At 40.9% G+C, this 19173-nt stretch overlaps 1 protein-coding gene across 2 annotated transcripts; it reads left to right on the forward strand.

Moving 5' to 3' along the window:
• Window positions 1–52: 52 nt before the first annotated feature.
• On the forward strand, window positions 53–19067 carry DRG1 (developmentally regulated GTP binding protein 1). Of its 2 annotated transcripts, none has more exons than XM_010828798.1 (9): window positions 53–243; window positions 1024–1147; window positions 2051–2226; window positions 6264–6333; window positions 8630–8799; window positions 11956–12086; window positions 13136–13303; window positions 13566–13688; window positions 14621–19067. In XM_010828798.1, exons 1-9 carry the CDS (start codon window positions 202–204, stop codon window positions 14718–14720), a joined length of 1104 nt encoding a protein of 367 aa, XP_010827100.1. In that variant the 5' UTR covers window positions 53–201; the 3' UTR covers window positions 14721–19067. The 2 variants fall into 2 exon arrangements, with proteins under 2 accessions (XP_010827100.1, XP_010827101.1); XM_010828799.1 differs by having other exon boundaries at window positions 110–243; window positions 984–1147.
• The last annotated feature ends 106 nt before the right edge of the window (window positions 19068–19173 follow it).

Below are 19173 nucleotides of genomic sequence, written 5' to 3' on the forward strand. Positions count from 1 at the left end.
GGCGGGGCGGGCTGAGGAGGAGGAGGAAACCAATTCACGTTGTAAATCTCGCGGTGAGCCACGCGGGGAACTCTCGTGAGAACAGGAAATACCGCGCTTGCGCACTGCTGTAGCGCCTGGTGGTTGTGGCCGGTCTGCCGGCGACTGTGAGGCGGGGAACTGCTCCTGTGGAGGCCGTTGAGTCCCCCGCAACTCGCCACCATGAGCAGCACCCTAGCTAAGATCGCGGAGATCGAAGCCGAGGTAACGGACGCTCGAACGCTCCGTCCTAGCCTTCCTCTGAAGCGGCGTTGCTCCCGCCTGAGCTCCCCTCAGACGTGTCAGGCCCGGGGCCGCGTTGCCGGCCTCCCCTCAGCCTGTGCTCGCTCTTCTTGACTCCCCTCAGCCCGGGCCCGCGCTACTTACTTTTGCACCTTACTTGGCGCCCCCTCCCAGCATTCGGCTTCTGTCTGAACTTTCAGTTTTCTGTTTCTTTTCTGTGAGCAGCACGGAATCCGATCTCCTCACTTTAGCCCTGACTTGCTCACGAACCTCAGTATCTTTCTTCACACCCCTTCTTCCCTAGTCTCTGCTTTGGTGACCCCTTTTCCCAGAGTGTTGCTCCCGGGAATAGGATCTGGAAGTAAATTGTCACCTGTGGTAGGTTTGATTTCACCTGGATTGTTGTGTGGTTCTTCTGTCTGAAGGGCTCAGAGTTCTTTAAAATCGATTGGGGTACACGGGGTACAAGCAGTTGAAAAGGGTTCAGCAGTTGAGTTGTAGTCTAGTCTGTGAACGCTGATTGTAATGATTTTGGTCACATTTCTTCTCTGGGCCTCAGTTGTTTGCTCTGTAATGAGGCGAATTGACTGGGTGATGAAGAGAATGGATTTTTACTCTTTCAAAGTCTGACTTAAAATGGGTATAGTGACGTTAGAGGACTTAGAAGAAAACATCCTTCTCAGAGCTGGGGGAGCATTCATTCTGGATGTTTTACCTTGTAGGAACTGCTTCTGATTTATGGCTGTGATTCCTCCCTAATAGATGGCTCGGACTCAGAAGAACAAGGCCACAGCACACCACCTAGGGTTGCTTAAGGCTCGTCTTGCTAAGCTTCGCAGGGAGCTCATTACTCCAAAAGGTGGTGGTGGTGGAGGACCAGGAGAAGGTTTGTGTTTGGGTTTCTCTTTTCCTTTTGTGTGTGTGTAATTTTTATGAAAGTAGTAAAGGTAAAAACTAGTTTAGAAATGTCTATCAAAGTAGATTTATGTTTTCTAAGCTTAAATTCTTGAATTGTGTTTATTTTTATTCTATTGATTTCTGGGTTTGTGTGGGTTTTTTTTTTATTTGGCCATACAATGTTGCTTGTGGGATTTTAGTTCCCCTATCAGGGATTGACCTGGGCCTTGGCAGTGAAAGTGCAGGGTTGTAACCACTGGGCTGCCAGGGAATTCCCAATTCTGCTGATTTCAAAGGTTAATGAATATTCTCTCTAAGTGAACTAGGGTTTTGTTTATGTATATCCTGTCCTGATCCAAAATAGATTTATGTTGGCTCAGTGAAATATATAAATAAAGAGTCGACAAGATAAAGGAAGTTCCTGCAAAGGGAAGTGAAGGTAGGAAGAGTAAGTTGAAGCCAAGAGAAAGTTGGTATGAAAAGTAATGTCACAAGGTCTGTACGCTTCTAGAGAAGGGCCACAAATTTGGCTTTGAATTTGTTTGCAACTAATTGTAAGAAAAGAAAACTGCTAGTCACACAGTTCCCAGAGTTTGTAGGGAAAAAAAAAAGTTTTTTAGATCAATTATTGTGTAATATTTGGGCCCTAAATACTGTGCATAGGTATATAACAACAGTTAGAGGTATAAAGTTTTTCCATCAAACAATCCATTAAATACTGTGAATTGCCATGGGGGAATTTTGTGTGCTTAAGTTCTACCCTAGAGATAAAACTGTTAAAAGTTGGAGAAATAGGTTTTAGAGGGGTAGGCGACCAGAATGTAAAAGGAATTGCTTGAGTCTCAATGCTCCCAGGATAACATTCTTCTTTTTATATTTATTGATATTTTAGGATTTGATGTTGCCAAGACGGGTGATGCTCGAATTGGGTTTGTGGGTTTTCCGTCTGTGGGGAAGTCAACGCTGCTCAGTAACCTGGCAGGGGTATATTCTGAGGTGGCAGCCTATGAGTTCACTACCCTGACCACTGTGCCTGGCGTCATCAGATACAAAGGTGCTAAGATCCAGGTAAGTTAGGCCTGCAGGCCAAGGACTGGAAGAAGTCAGTTCTTCCATTCATTAAAAAAAAACTTACTTGGAACTTTCTGTATGCCAAGCCTCGTATTTGATCTACTAGAACCTCTTTGGCTAGCAGGGGAGACAGAGAAGACCAGTGCATACAAATAAAAATATTGTTTGTAAAAACACGGAGAAAGGAAGGACTACTTTTTCCACCTGAGGATGGGGTGAGGGAAGGTCTGCTAAGACAGAAAAAGCTTTACATGGAAAGTGACAGTAAGATGGGTTTTGATGTTTATTAGAATTTTATCAGCTGGAGAATATAAAGGGCAATTTCAGGCAGCTGTAATGGGGAACAGCCTGCATTTTGAGCTTAGCTGTGGATAGGAAGTAGTAGAAACTGAATTTGGAAAGGTAGATTGGAGCTGAATTATGAAGGATCTTATGTGCCTGTCAAGGAAGTTGAATTTTATTTTGTACATAGCTGGGAGCCATTAGAAACTTCTTAATAAAGAATAACATGATCAGACCCTTTTTAGAAGGTAATTCTTATCTGTGAGGCTTAATGAAGTTGTTGTCTTCAAAAGTTCTCAGATAGATGATAGATTTAGGGCTCCCAAATGAGGAGTCCACTTGGGTATGAAAGATATGTGTAAAATATGATGTAACACTTTCTTTTTGGCTCCACAGCTAAGAAGGTAAGGTTCTGAATTTCATGACATTTGAATCTAGGCTAGAGGTTCCCAAACCCTTAGTGTCTCAGTAGGTTCATACCCTCAGTGTCTTAGTAATTATTTCCTGACAACTTTTCTGTTTCTAGTAATTTTTTGTGGTGCTCCAGACCAAGAGAAGTAACCTGTTCCTTTAATAGTTAGAGCCAAACAATTATTTATGATCTTACAGCTACATTTACTGTAGCTGTAAGTAAATAACAGTTAGTTATTTACTAATGGGATATGGACACTGTTAGGTGCCATGTAACTTCTCAGACTTTGGAGTCAGATTGAATACTGCCACATTTGTTTCTTTTTTGTGTGTTGCTTAATTTTTGCCATAGTAATCTCTGAAAAATCCAACTTTCCAAAGATTTGGATCTGTTATTTTTGACATCGGTGTAGTAGAATCTAATGGTGAAATTGTGAGCTTCTTGGATCTAGTAGGTTGACAGATACTGAGAATTGCTGTTTGTCTTGAAAATCAGAATGCCCCCAGTGCCTTGGCAGAACATTTAAAAACTCTTTAGTGTAGGCATTTGTTTTCCCTCTAAACAGTGAGTTACAGAGTGAGTTGTGAAGTGCATTCATATTTCCTTATTACAGAGTCTGAAGTAAGGAGGGACCAGTGTCCTGGTGGTATTTTCAGTGACTTTTTCTTTCTGGTTAGGTTCCATTAGAACACATGCCTTTCTAGGACTCCATGCCAATGTATATAATAAGAATGAGGACACTTGGGCATATCTGGACCATTTCTTAATTTCATCGGATTTCAGAATCTTATTGATAGTCAGTTTTGTCAGTTCAGAGAGTAACCTCTTTCCTGAAGAGATGTTATGGCAACGCTTGGTAAAACCCCTCTCTTTTCTTGTCTTTTCCTCAAAACCTTTATTTATTTCAGTCTCTTTTGACCTTTTCAGGTTTTTTTCTTCCTTTTTTTCATGGTGCTTTCTTTTCCATCTGTGCCCTCTGCCTGTTTTTCCTTCCCTTTCAACTTTCTCCAGAAACCAAGTTAAGTAGGCATACTAGTAGGTGTGTTTAACTGGATTAAAATGATTGCCCTCAAAATGTTTTTTTAAAGGCTCTTTTGTGGCAGAGGATTCATTATCTGTGATTCTCTGGGGAATGGTATACAAAATTAGAACCATCTAATAATTATAAGGAGATTGATTTCTGGTTTTTGTTGTTGGTGGTGTTGTTAGGAAGATTTTTTTAACAATAAAGGTGCCTAAAAATGGAATAGTACCTCTTGAGGTAATTAGTTACTGTGTCTGGAGATGTTCAACTAGTAGCTGAACCACCAACTAACCAATTAACCAGTGATGCTAGAAGAAAACTGATGTTTCACATAGTCAGAGATTGGCCTGCAAAGTGGATGTACAGTGCTTTAAAAATTATGGGGCTTATGTTTCACCTTGCCAGAGTCCCTAGGACTCTTGTCATATATATGTATGTGTGTGTGTTGTGTATCTATGTATATGGACATGCACATATATCTGCTTTAACTTCTAAAGGCATTCGAATTTAAAGTAGGTTAGCATCCAGATCTTAAAATCCTACAGTTATGTGATTTGAAGATATATTTTTTCTTTTCTCAATTCTTAGTTGTAATCTGAAATTCATATATGTAAAGGATGGCCTGTTTTTATTGGGTGAAATTTAGTTGCCACATTTTAATAGTTCAGTGTAATTTAAAATATTTAAATAGTTTAATGTAATTTTAAATATTTCCCTCTCAAGAAAAGCTTAAGTTAACTTGCTTTTATGTGTGTTGGGGCCTCAATAAATTTCTCCAACATGTTCAGCTGCCACAGTTAGAAAGCTCTTGCTCTTTTTTTCTCAGTTTAATATTAAAGGAAATATTATTTTATTTATTGCACTGTGCCAGGTCTTAGTTGCAGAAGGCAGAATCTAGTTCCCTGACCAGGGATTGAACCTAGGCCCCCTGAATTATTGGGAGTGTAGTCTTTGCCCCTGCATCACCAGGGAGGTCCCCAGGCTTATCTTATATTTTCCCTGCCCCAGCCCTGCAATGAACCACTTCTGAAGGAGCTGTTCCTCCCTTTTGTTGGAGACAGGTACTTAGAAATCAAGATCTGGCGTGCTCACTAGTCCCAGTTTTAGAGGAGGTGATGTTATTTATTATGTAGTGAGGAATAGAGAGGAGCTTTTGAGCAGGTTCTTGAATGGAAAAGTTGGACTCTAAACACCTCCCGAGTTTGTTCTTTTTCCTTGTGGTTTATTTAATGTGAAGTTTATTTCTGTAATATCAGATATGCTTACCACAAAGGATAGTTGTTTTTTTTCCCTTTGGCCATGCTGCATAGCTTGTAGGATCTTAGTTCCTAGACCTGGGATGAAACCCAGGCCCTCGGCATTCAAAGTGGAGAGTCTTAACCACTGGACTGCCAGGGAATTCCCCAGCAAAGACTAGTTTTAAATGATGTTTTGATAAGCTCTAACTATATCCCTGTCTGTTCATGTAGATAATTCAGTATTGGCCATTCAGTACCATGGCCCTTGGTATTTTCAGGTTTTACATATGCTTGTAACGGACTCTTAAGAGCTTGTAACTGTAGTTTATGAATTTGAATCATGAGTGCTACAGATTTGGTTTTGATGTTCTTATCATTAGGTACATACACTGTGACTTATGTGAAGTTTTACTTTATTGCATTTCCCGGGCAATTGAGTGGTTATTTTCAACTGAGGACACATATCAGAGTCACCCTTGGAGCCTTTTGAAATACACATCAGTATCTGAATCCTACGTTGGCTCTTGCAAAGTAGAATTTGCAGGAATAGGGCTTAAATATCTGCATTCTGAATTGTTTTATAGGCGATTCTTGTGTGCTTGCTTAAGAATGGCTGCAGAAATTTTTGTGAATTGGAGGATTTGCAAAGGTCTCAGGATTTATCACTTGTGAATATCATGATCCAGTTATTATCTATAGTAAAGAATTTGTGTGGAGGCTCAACTTTCTGCAAAGTGGGAAAATATTGAAAGATACTAAGGTAGAATTATGGATTTGTGTCCCCAAGATGTGGATTAAAATCTGATTTATTTGGACTGTGACTTTGGGCAAACCACTTATCCTCTCTGAACTTCAACTAATATCCTTATTCACAGACTTGCTACGTATTTTGAGTGAGATAAAGTATGTAAGAAGCTTGCAGCTGGTATTTAGTAGATGCTTAGTAAAAGTAAGATTTACACATTGATTTACAAGGAAGGTTAGATTTGGATCTCCTGAATTTTGAATACTTAAATCATTCTGTTTAATCTGTTGAGATTTATAACCAACTTTTCCTTTTCTCTCCTTAATCTTGCAGCTTCTGGATCTCCCAGGTATCATTGAGGGTGCCAAGGATGGGAAAGGTAGAGGCCGTCAAGTCATTGCAGGTGGGTATTCTGGGGCCACCGTCCTGGTATATCATCTCTTCACTGGGTGCTGTTCCTTTAGGGACTGTGGAGCTTGGAGTTGGCACCACAGTGAAGGGAGTAGTTTTACCTGACTTCTCACTGGAGCAAAATGTTGGAACTTGAAGGTATCCAGAGAACAGTCCAGACCCCCATTTGAAGGGAAAGGAAGGACAGGAGAAGTGAAGCGCTTTGATAGAATGTTGCCCTGTTGTGACAGATTCAGAGCTAGACCTCAGGTTTCCTGACTCCCACTCATGCCTTTTCTTCTTTTTTTTTTTTCATTTAAAGTAAAATTTTATACAAAAAAATAAATAAAGTAAAATGTTATAAAAGGCTAATCATAGGGTAATTCTTTGGTGGTCCAGTGGTTAGAGCTCCATGCTTTCACTGCTTAGGGAGTGGATTCAATCCTTGGTCAAGGACCACAAGCCACATGATGCAACCTTTAAAAAAAAAAAAAAAAGACTAATCATAAATTGCACTAATCTGCTACTCCATCTGTTTTCATCTCTACTGTTATTCCTCATTGGCAAGTACTGTCAAGTCTTCAACTGTTTATTCTACTTCATATTTTAAAATGTTATGCTTATATTACTGTTTCATGGTTAATTAATTTTAAATACCATCTATTGGTTTCATGTTATGGTAGGAAATTAGCTCTCTCATACTCCATATCTCTTCTATTTTTTCAAATATATTTTCAAATATATTTTTTCAAGTTATAATTTTTAGTTAACTCATCAGTCATGGTTTATGTTATTATGTAATGACTGTGTAACTTATTCAGTGCTGAGATAAGTACTGTATTATGACTTGATTTCTTTAATCTTGAAATCTGCTTTTTAAATTTGTTTTTCATTGAGTTAATAATTGGTTCTTATTTTGTTTGCTTTTCTGTTTGCTAATAGTTTTCAATGTTCCAGTAGATCAAATGCCTATCAATCAGTATTTTTCTAGATATTTGAATACAGTGGCTATTGAGGACTTTGTGTGCCTGGTGCAATTGAGTTATGGAATTTTAAATTTTATCATTTTAATTTAAATTTGAATAGCCCCAGGTGGCTAGTGGAGTCTGTGTTGGACAGTGTAGCTCCAGATTTTTTTTTTTATAGATACATTTATTTATTTCTTGAAAGTGAAAGTGAAGTTGCTCAGTCGTGTCTGACTCTTTGTTACCCCAGGGACTGTAGCACACCAGGTTCCTCTGTCCATGGGATTTCCCAGGCAAGAATACTGGAGTGGGTTGCCATTTCCTTCTCCAGCTCCAGATTTTTTGCATGGCTGAGATTGTGTATGGGATCCCCTATTTCTTAGAGTTGTCTTACCTTTTTTGGGTTATTTTCATGTTTTGCTGAAGTACATTATTTAGAAACTTAACGAAAAAGAGTGAATGATAGGTAAATTGTTCTTGTTTTTTTCATGTTTGAAAGTATTTTTATTCCACCCTTACATTAAAGTAATAATTTAGCTATTTATAGAATTATAGGTTTGAAGTCATTCATGGATAACTATTAGGAACTTGCTAAATGAAAAGAGTTGGGCACAAAAGACTATATTTTGTATGATTCCATTTATAGAAAATTCTTAAAAATGCAACTTAACCTATGGTGACAGAGCAGTGGGTGACTGGGAATTGAAAGGGAGAGATTGCAAAGGGGTACAAGGGAACTTTTGGAGATGATGAAATGTTCCGAATCTCAGTTGCTATGGTGGTTACATAGGTGTATACATTTGTGATCAAATTGTATGCTTAACATGGGTACTATTTATTTTTTATAAATTATAGCTCAAGAAAGTTGACAAAAAATATGCGAACTGGATAACTGTTTTCTTTTAAATCTTTCTGAACTTTTTCAGGGATTCAGGTTATTACCTGGTTTGTATCTTCATTCCAAATTATTTTTCTGCTAGTGTATCTAGAATGCTAGTATATCTAGATCTAGACACATCTCTCCATGCACTAACAGAAAACAAAGCATACATTGCAGAGTGACTCTGGCATAAATCTTTGGAAACCTTAACTTCATGTGTGTGTGTATATGTATGCATGCTAAGTCACTTCAGTTGTGTCCGACTCTTTGTGACACTATGGACTGTAGCCCACTAGGCTCTTCTGTCCATAGGATTTTTGAGGCAAGAATACTGGAGTGGGTTGCCATTTCCTCCTTCAGGGGACCTTCACTACCCAGGGATCGAACCTTCGTCTCTTACATCTCCTGCATTTGCAGGTCTTTAATGATCTTTGAAAAAGATTTTTTTATTTTCAATTCTTCAGTGGCCAGAACGTGTAACTTGATCTTGATTGTTCTGGATGTCCTGAAACCCTTGGGACATAAGAAGATAATTGAAAATGAGCTGGAAGGCTTTGGCATTCGCTTGAACAGCAAACCCCCCAACATTGGCTTTAAGAAGAAGGATAAAGGAGGCATTAATCTCACAGCCACTGTAAGTGAAGAAAGTATATGGGGTAGGTTGTTGAAGGGACTGGGGTGGAGAGTGGATTGTGGTTCGTGGACACTGACATTTGGAAATTGCTTGGCTTCTCCCAGAGCTAATTGAAGTCCTACAATGACATTGTAATGACTTGACAGAGTAGGACAGGAGTCCGTCTCAGACTACTTTTGTGGCTTTATTTCCTCTTTGGGGTGGTATGGAACTAAAGCTTATGCTTGCATGAAGTAGATGGCTGCTTATATCATCTATTTTCATTCATTCAACACAGATTTATAGAGCACCTCCCATGGGCCACCATTGTTTTAGGCTTTCCGGGGAAATGGAAGTTCAGTCAGTTCAGTCGCTCAGTCGTGTCCAACTCTTTTGCGACCCCATGAACCACAGCATGCCAGCCTGTCCATCACCAACTCCTGGAATCCACCCAAACCCATGTCCATTGAGTTGGTGATGCCATCCAGCCATCTCATCCTCTGTCGTCCCCTTCTCCTCCTGCCCTCAATCTTTCCTAGAATCAGGGTCTTTTTAAATGAGTCAGCTCTTCACATCAGGTGGCCAAAGGATTGGAGTTTCAGCTTCAGCATCAGTCCTTCCAGTGAACACCCAGGACTGATCTCCTTTAGGATGGACTGGTTGGATCTCCCTGCAGTCCAAGGGACTCTCATGAGTCTTCACTAGACAAACCTTTGTTGGCAAAGTAATGTCTCTGCTTTTTAATATGTTATCTAGGTTGGTCATAACTTTCCTTCCAAGGAGTAAGCATCTTTTAATTTCATGGCTGCAGTTACCATCTGCAGTGATTTTGGAGCCCAGAAAAATAAAGTCTGACACTGTTTCCCATCCATTTGCCATGAAGTGATGGGACCGGATGTCATGATCTTAGTTTTCTGAATGTAGAGCTTTAAGCCAACTTTTTTACTCTCCCCTTTCACTTTCATCTAGAGGTTCTTTAGTTCTTCTTCACTTTCTGCCATGAGGGTGGTGTCATCTGCATACCTGAGGTTATTGATATTTCTCCCGGCAATCTTGATTCCAGCTTGTGCTTCCTCCAGCCCAGTGTTTCTCATAATGTACTCTGCATATAAGTTAAATAAGCAGGGTGACAATATACAGGCTTGATGTACTCCTTTTCCTATTTGGAAATGGAAGAGGGGGCAAAAATTCCTGGCTTTATATTCGAATGGGTAAGTAGCAAACAAAATTAATGAGTGATTATAGTATATTATGAGTCTGAGTGCTACCTGCTGCACTATTACAGCGTATTATGTTAGGATAAACTAAGGACAGAAGTTAACTAGGGAAAGAGGATGGAGAGTGTTGGTGGAAGGGTTGTGGTTCTAAGTAGGTTGATCAGAGAAATCTTCACTGAGGTAACAAGAAGGAGTGAACCAAATGAATATCTTGAGGAAGGGCATTTCATGTAGAGGGAACATCCAAGTGCAAGACAGGTAGAGCTTGCCTTTGCTTGTTTGAAGACCAACAGGATGAGCAAGTAGAAGAATAGTTAAGAAACGAAGTCATGGCATAGGGCCGTACATACTTTTACTTTGCAGAAGATGGTTGGGTTCCAGTCTGTGGAATAAAATTGATTCAGGTTTTAATGGAATCAGTCTGGCTGTTTGTTGAAAACAGACTGAAATGGGTTAAGAACAGAAACACAGAACCCATTTAAGACGTTATTAAAATAATCTAGGCAAGAGGTGATTGTTTCTTAGATCAGAGTTGTAATAGTGGAGGAGATGTGGAGTAGTTATTGTGGAAAGATCTTGGAAATAGTTGGTGGGAATTACAGCTAAACTGGATGTGGGTTGTGAGAGAAAGAGGTGATGGTGAGTTTTTGTTATGAGCTAGAAAACGGACTCTCGTGACTAAAATGATAGGATTTAAGTGCAGAATAGGTTTGGAAGGGAGGGGAAGATCAGATATTAAGATGCCAGTAACACAAGTTAGATATCCAAATATTACTGTCAAATAGGCATTTGATCAGAGAAGGCAATGGCACCCCACTCCAGTACTCTTGCCTGGAAAATCCCATGGACGGAGGGGCCTGGTGGGCTGCAGTCCATGGGGTCGCTAGGAGTCGGACATGACTGAGCGACTTCACTTTCACTTTTCACTTTCACGCATTGGAGAAGGAAATGGCAACCCACTCCAGTGTTCTTGCCTGGAGAATCCCAGGGACGGGGGAGCCTGGTGGGCTGCCATCTATGGGGTCGCACAGAGTCGGACACGACTGAAGTGACTTAGCAGTAGCAGTAGGCATTTGATGAAAGATCTTGCTGCAGGTATAAATTTATTGGTTATCAATTTTAAAGCCATGAGCTTAGCTGAGATCACTTAGCTGAGGAAGGGAGTATAAATAGAAAAGAGTTCCAAGGATTGAGCCTTGTGATACCTTCCTCCACCCTCTCACAATGATTAGAGGCCAGGAGATGGGAAGAATCAGCAAATGAAACTTCTCAGTCAAGAAAGAAAATCAGAGAAGTTTAGAATCCTGAAAGCCAATTAAAGAAAGTGTTTCAGATTGGTAGAGTGATCGGTTCTATCAAATGCTCCTTCTAAGTCATATATTGAGGATTGAGAATTTCCTATAACATCTAATATTCTAGAGGTCCAAATTATTTGACTGGCATAGACTTAAGCTGTCCTGCCCCAAAGATCTTTCCTATTATCTTCTCATAATGTTTGAGTTGGAGGCTTCTTTCTGTATTTTTGCTATGGCTGCTGTAGTAAAGTACTATAGAGTGGGTGGTGTAAACAGCAGAAATATAATTCTCTTAATTCTGGAGCCTGGATATTTGACATCAAGATGTGAGCCATACTGGTTTCTTCTGAGGCCTCTGTCTTTGGCTTATAAATGGCTGTCTTTTCCTGTGTTTTCATATGATCCTCCCTCTGTGTGTCTGTGTTCCAATCTTGTAAGGGGGAACATGAGTCATATTGGATTAGGGCCCACCCATATGACATTTTAATTTAATTACCTCTTTAGATTTTAACTATTTCCTACTCAAAGCCTGTCTTATCTAGGATAACAGTCTTTAGAAATAAATTTGCCCTTTATCTAGAATTATCTGGGTATATCAACAGACACTTTTAGGAGATTTTTTTTTTTTGCTCTCTGACCAGTTGTTGTCTTCTGTGCCCATTCAGTGCCCTCAGAGTGAGCTGGATGCTGAAACTGTGAAGAGCATTCTGGCTGAGTACAAAATCCATAATGCTGATGTGACTCTGCGTAGTGACGCCACAGCAGATGACCTCATTGATGTGGTGGAAGGAAACAGGTACTAATTAAATGGTGCCTGAGTTTGAATTTGAAGCCTTGTAATGGAAACAGCATTGGATTGTGAATCTGGCAGACAGCAGTTCTAACTCCAGTTGTGCTCTTATTAATAATAGTGGGCCTTGCTTTCTTTCTTTTTTTTTTTCTTCTTTTTTTTCCTTGCTTTCTTGATAAAATGAAGGGTTGTTCTTGATTGCTAACATCCTTCTTTGCTCTGAAGTTTGATGATTATCAAATTGCTTGTTTCAGTTACTTGCTATGAACTAGACTATCCCCTAAGCTCTGTGTTGTATGATGGTTCAAGAGAGTAGGTTCTCAGTCTGCTCTCACAGAATTAATCCATCTGAGAAATTCTGTAGGCTCTTCTGCAGAACTTAGAGCAGACTGGGATGTATCTGTTCTCTAAGAGTACATAACTGAGATCTTACATAACATGAGACAGTACTATTTGAAATTAATAATTGAAACTACTGTTATTTCTGGCATTTTGAAAACAGACAAAAACTGGTGCTTTGAGTTACATGTTTTATAAGTGAGGCAATTGTAGCTGGCCTAATTATTAGTAACCTTAGCTGCCCTATTGATTGAACAGTTAGGATTGTGACACTGCTAGATGTTGTGTTTAAAATTTTTTTTTTTAATTCTTGCAGTTATTATACTATTAGAAGTGTTTTACATTCTTACAGTTCATAAAACAACTGGGAAATTAACTCTGAGATCGCCTAGGGACACATGTCTAGAAAGTGACAGAGCTGGGAATACATTCTGTGTGACTCTAAAGCTTATATTATTTACACTGCAGCATGCTTTCTCAATAATTAGTTGCATGACTAGGGACTGTGGCTTGAGTTCCGTTACTTCTTAACTGATAATTCACTTTTTGCATGTTCGACCTTATTTTGATAGGAAACATTTTCTTTTTTTTGGCTGACTTCCTCATGATTCCAGTTTAGAGTCTCTGATTTTGAGTCCTGGGTGAGGGGCTGTTGAATCAGACTGACAGTCTTGTCCACAGCTCTAGACTAACATACTGTTTTTCTATTTCTGTAGAGTCTATATCCCCTGTATCTATGTGTTAAATAAGATTGATCAGATTTCCATTGAGGAGTTGGATATTATCTATAAGGTGCCACACTGTGTACCCATCTCTGCCCATCACCGCTGGAATTTTGATGACCTGTTGGAAAAGATCTGGGACTATCTGAAACTAGTGAGGATGTAAGTCTTAGTGGAGAGGGTGTTATTACTGTAGGACTTAAAGCAGACTGTCCAAAAATAATACCTGCTAGAGCTCATTAACATAATCTGTTTTTGGAGATAAAAATAAATTAATTCCTATCATCTGCAAGGCCATATTGAGGGCACCTTCTCCCTCAAGATAGAGGTTATCCATGTCTGGTCTGGGTTGATGGAGGGTTGAGTTGTGTTCACACATGAAGCACTCTAAGAAGTAAGCAGCCTTGCTCCCTTTGTGTTCTAGTTACACCAAACCCAAGGGCCAGTTGCCCGATTACACGTCTCCAGTGGTGCTGCCTTACTCCAGGACCACGGTGGAGGATTTCTGCATGAAGATTCACAAAAATCTTATCAAAGAATTTAAATAGTAAGTATGATGGCATGTGGTGCTTTCTTTTCCCTGTGAGCTACTGATTCTTCTAATGAATAATTCTTAGGATAGTGTTATAGAAATTCAGTCAGTTCAGTCGCTCAGTCGTGTCCGACTCTTTGCGACCCCATGAATCGCAGCACGCCAGGCCTCCCTGTTATAGAAATTAGGCATCAGGAAATGCTTGCTTGGTTAGAACCTTGCAATGTCTTGTTAAATGCTGAATCAAAACAGAAAGTGACACCATGCCAACTTGGAGCAGGAAGAGCCCTAAACACCGTTTCAAGTTGGGAGGGCTGACAATACAAATTGCTCTGAGGTTCTCTTGTTAATTCATTTTCCTCTTGGCAAACACAAAATGTTAATTCTTCCTGCCAGCATCATATTGGGCTTCACTGGGTACTGAGCCCCCCCTAAACCTTTTGGATAAGCAAATACTCTCTTGATAGAGTTCTCCTAGTATGGCTAAGGAAGGATATCCTACGTTTCTTACCAGTAACCACTGATGGTTCATAGGCCCAATGAAAACTAGTATCCTGTAACTGACATTGCATTTGTAGGAATCAATTTCCAATCAATTATTTCAGGGTATTTCTCTATAACAAGTCTGTGCTTTCTCCTTTTATTTTTAAATTAGTCTCGTCACACTTCTCATTTGTATTTTTTTGCTTGACTTTCATAAATTGGCTCTGGAGCATGGGGAACCACATAACTTTCAAGTCTTCCACATTTTATGTGAAGGCTCCAGTGTGCCACACTTCAGGGGAAGCTAAAGCCTTTGGGCTTTGACTGGGGATTGGGAACCTTGTCTGTTGCAGGCCTTTGACTCTTAAGAACTGGAATGCTAACTCTAAACAGAAAGTGACACCTAGGTAGCTAGAAGCTAGGTGATTATTTACACTGAATGTTCTTTTTTTCCTTCCATACAGTGCTCTGGTGTGGGGTCTGTCTGTGAAACACAATCCTCAAAAAGTGGGTAAAGACCATACGTTGGAGGACGAGGATGTCATTCAGATTGTGAAGAAGTGATGCCATCCCCTTCCCCATCTGCTGGGCCAACCCTAGCAGCTTTCTCCACGATCAAACACCTGACTCCAAGCCCCTCCTGGGTTTGACAGGCACTGGATCAGGATCAGGGAGGGAGATGGAAGCACCCAAATTGGAACTTCACTTGTCTTAACTTGGTGTCACCTTATATGTTGAGCTGCATAAAGGACCTGGTAGGCCAGCTGACTATGTACAGTTCATGTGTCATTGTCAGAATTTGTTTTGAGATGGATTGAATGAGGATGGTTATGTACAGTGAGGCAGCTGCAGAAGAGGTCCTTGGGAGCTTGGTCTTGAATGTGAAATGGGTAAAAATATGACTGCAGCATTTCATCTGGTGGTTAGTCATGAGATGCTTCCAACTGGATGTGGTCCTTTCAGTCCTTTCAAGGGGTCTTTCTCTAAGGATACTGGAGAAAGGAAGGACTTGATGTAAGTTAAGTGATTATTCCCTGCAAGTCTAGCCCACTTGGGAGATGGTGGTTCAGTAAAATACTCCGACCAGACACATTGGGCTTTGAGTGGCAAGCCCACCTTTAATTAGCTGTGGAGCTCTGCATAAATTACTTGATCTCTGTGTCAGTTTCCTCGTGTAACATGGAGATGGTAATAACACCTTCTAGAATGGAGATTCTTAGTGTTAAGAGATGGTACTTGTAAAATGCTTATTAGCACAGTGTCTGATATGTAAATACTTGGTGAATGTTGGCTGTTGTTTTCACTGGTTCCTCTCCTTTAGTTAGAGCACAGCTGTGTATCAGTGTTGGGCTGAATGTTGAGCTGAACTGTGCTGCCAGCTGCATGCCACTGTCTCCTTTGCCATAACCCAGCCCTTCTTGACTTCAGGACTTCCCATGGCAGTCCTGGCCCCAAGCACGTAACCTGGATGAAAGCATGGAGGTAGCCCAGTGCAAGTGAGGCAACCAGTCTGATCAGAGCAGGTTTGTGGGTACACCTGTGTGTTTGTATGGAGGTGGGAGGGAGGGTAGGTTATAAGAAGTAATGGGGTCAGGATTGCTAGAGAGGGTACTAAGGACATCATTAAAGGTTAATAAGGGAATTTAAAGGGGTTTTCTTGATAGTGGAAAATGGACTGGCAAAAATCTGTGTGTTGGAGTGATTAGTGAGAATATGGGAGACAGAGGGTGTGGGCGTACAGGAGGAGAGACCTAAACCTGGCAACTGGCCTGCTCTTTGCAGAGAGAAGTCAAAGACTATATAATTATGGATTGCACGGATGATAGAGAAGGGTGGTCCATGAGAAAGTCAGCAAGGGAAACAGATTTACAGGAAGACAGAATTTGATTTTAGATGAGGTGAACTAGAGCTTCTAGCAGGCTGTGAGCAGTGAGGATGTGGGATTATCCACACACTCAGCCTTTTCCAGGAGTTGTTTCTCTTGTTATCTTAGTGACAGTTGTTTCCCTCTCGTATCTTCCTAGAGCTTGGGCTTAACACTGTCCCCAGACCCAGGAGATAAGCCTCTCAGGCCTGGTATCCTAGTGACTTTGGAGGGTGTAGATCTTGATATCACTGGTACATTCATGATAGAGGCCATAATTTAGAGTCTACTCTGGCTTTTCAGAGACACTGGCTTTCTGAGATATGGGATTTCCAGCAAGGTTTACTTTCCAGGCAGAGCTTATATTGGGTTTTGAGGAATCCTCAAATTCACTTTCATTGGGCAATGAAATGCCAGAATGTTGAGAAAGATGTTGAAATCTGGGTTCATTCCAAGGCTTCAGGATATGCTTTGAATGGGCTTTGCTTCCATCCTTCCACATCTTCCCCTTCCCCCATCAGTGGCCCCCTGGTGTTTGAGGAGAGCATTACCCTACCTCCTTTCTGAGCTCAGACTTGGGAGTTCTGGGAGAGGTACAGTTTTGTGTTTGGAATGCTGCCTGGGGTGGGGCCACCAAGGAGCGTTATTCCTACAGGGCAAAGCTTTCTCTTCCTGAACTCCACGACTAGGGTTGAACTCCACGACTAGGATTGTTTGACTGTCACAACATAGCTTGAATTTCCATTTTTCTTTTCAAATGCCTTTAGCTGTGTTTCAGTTCAGTTCAGCTCAGTTGTGTCTGACTCCTTGCAACTCCATGGACTGTAGCATGCCAGGCTTCCTTGTCCATCACCAACTCCTGGAGCCTACTAAAACTCATGTCCATTGCGTTGGTGATGCCATCCAACCATCTCATCCTTTGTCATCCCCTTCTCCTCCCACCTTCAATCTTCCCCAGCATCAGGGTCTTTTCCAGTGAGTCGGTTCTTGTCATCAGGTGGCCAAAAGTATTAAGCTGTGTTTAATAGCAGACAATAACTTAACTGGCTGAAAGGAAGAAAACTTGGTCTCTCACATAAGTTGTCTGGAGCTCAGATGGGCTAGCTGGTGGGTCACTGAAGATCCAAATTCTTTCCATGATGCCATCCTGTTCACTGCTTTGCTGGGCAAATGGCGCCCTTCACAGTCGAAGAATATCTTTATAGCCTTGGGCTTTATACCGGTATCTAGAGGATGCTAAAGAGGGCTGAGTCTTAACTTTTGGTGAAGCCATTTCCCAGAAGCTGCACAGCCAATTCCTCTTAGTGTCTCATACCCATTCTTGAACCAGCTGTTAGTAAAGGGAGTAGAATATTGAAGAGTCTGTTTACTCCAGTATGTTATCTTCATTCTTGGAGTTTATCCCTTTCATTTATAGGCCAGTGGACCTGACTTTCTTTCTACCTTATAAGAGACTGTCTTATAATCTCCTATAAGAAGACCTGGCTGTATTTTCCCATTAAAAAAAAAAAAAAAATTAGCTTTATTTTTTTTCGTTGTGCCTCATAGCACACAGGATCTTAAGTGCCTGACAAGGAATTGAACCTAGGGCCCCTGCACTGGGACTGTGGAGTTTTAACCAGTGGACCACCACAGAAGTTCCTGTACTTTCCCATTTTCCCCCCTACTTCTCATTATTACTAATTTTCAAAGTACTGGTTGCTCAACTGCTTTCTTAGGGGTGGAGGCAATGTTCTTTCCTACCTGACCCCTCAACTTCCACGAGATTCTCTGTGGCCCTCTGCTGTTTTACTTTGAGGAGGCTTTGCACATCCTTCCAGCTTTGATTGCTTCTAAGCTTGTCTCATGCCTGCTAGACTCCCCAGAGTTGCTCCCTGTAAGAGGGCTTATTAGCTGAGACATCATGTCATCATGCTCTCCTTACTCCATAGCTGGCTCTTAGTTTCTGAAGACTGTATTCACTTCCTTTTTTGCCTCTACTTCCATTCACCAAAATAGCTTTAAGATCTATGCATTTAGCTTCTGCTGTGCTATTCTTAGCAGCATTCCTTTATTTTCTTCTGACCCCCATCTCACCAGCTACTGGCTTTGCCCTTTGCCTGGTGCCTACATTTGTTCATGTCTGTCGTATTAGCTTCTAGCCTAAAAAGGAATTCCTCACTAGCAGCTTCAAACCAACCCTCCCCACTTTACACCTAGGACTGTTGGTTCAATATGAAAGGAAGTGAAAGGACACACTAGATGGAATTGGATCCAGGTTTCTGTTTTGCCACTGTTGCTTGAGACTGTTTTCCAGATTTTTTGTTTATGAAACAAAGCATTTGTGAGAATTCTAAACAGGGCTTATTTCTGAAGTTGACTCACTCAGGTCCCACTGCAGGGAGGGAGGGGTGAAGCTGAAGTACTATGAAGAGGCAGACCTCATGCTCAATCCACAAAGCCAGGTTTTGTTGAAAAGCGACTTGCTATTTGTTCTTGGAAGTATAGGGCAGGGTGGGCAGCTCCAGGTTTATAGGCTGCACCCCTAACCCTCAGGCTGTTTTTTTAACCTTTCAGTCAAAATCCAGTCATCTTGCTAACTTCACTTGTGCCGAACCAGAATAGTCTCATTATTTGAGCCTCTACTATGAAGTCAAACTAGAGTTGAGGGCCCTAAATGGATAAGAACTGAGAAATCGGCTGAGTTAAGTCGAGGAGCTTGAGATTTGTCACCTCAGATTGGGAGGAATAAAAAGCCTTCAGTCAGGAAAGGGGACTCAAGGCCATAGTTATTCTGGTAGAATCCTTTTCCCCAGTGTTGTGCATGTAGTTACGGTACACAAAATAACGGAACGGAGAAGTAAGAACACAGAAGAAGTTAACACAGGCACCAGAGTCTTGAGGGAAGTTCTATATGGAAAAGATTCTGGAATGAATCAGAATACTAAGGCTCCATTTTTCCCTATTGGGGACTCTGACTTGGAGACCCAGGAAGCCAACTGTTGACTTTTGCCCCAGTAAACGTGACAAAGGACCATATACCTGAGTACCCAATAAATTATTTTCTCTAGTTGGGTTTAATTTTAGAAATCACACATTATCATCTGATATTAGCCATAAGACTACCTATAGGGTCAGCTCAGTCTAAACTCACCCATTGGAGTCATTAGGCTC

This window comes from Bison bison, unplaced genomic scaffold, assembly GCF_000754665.1.
Source record: "Bison bison bison isolate TAMUID 2011002044 unplaced genomic scaffold, Bison_UMD1.0 scf7180017864495, whole genome shotgun sequence".
Lineage (NCBI taxonomy): Eukaryota > Metazoa > Chordata > Mammalia > Artiodactyla > Bovidae > Bison > Bison bison.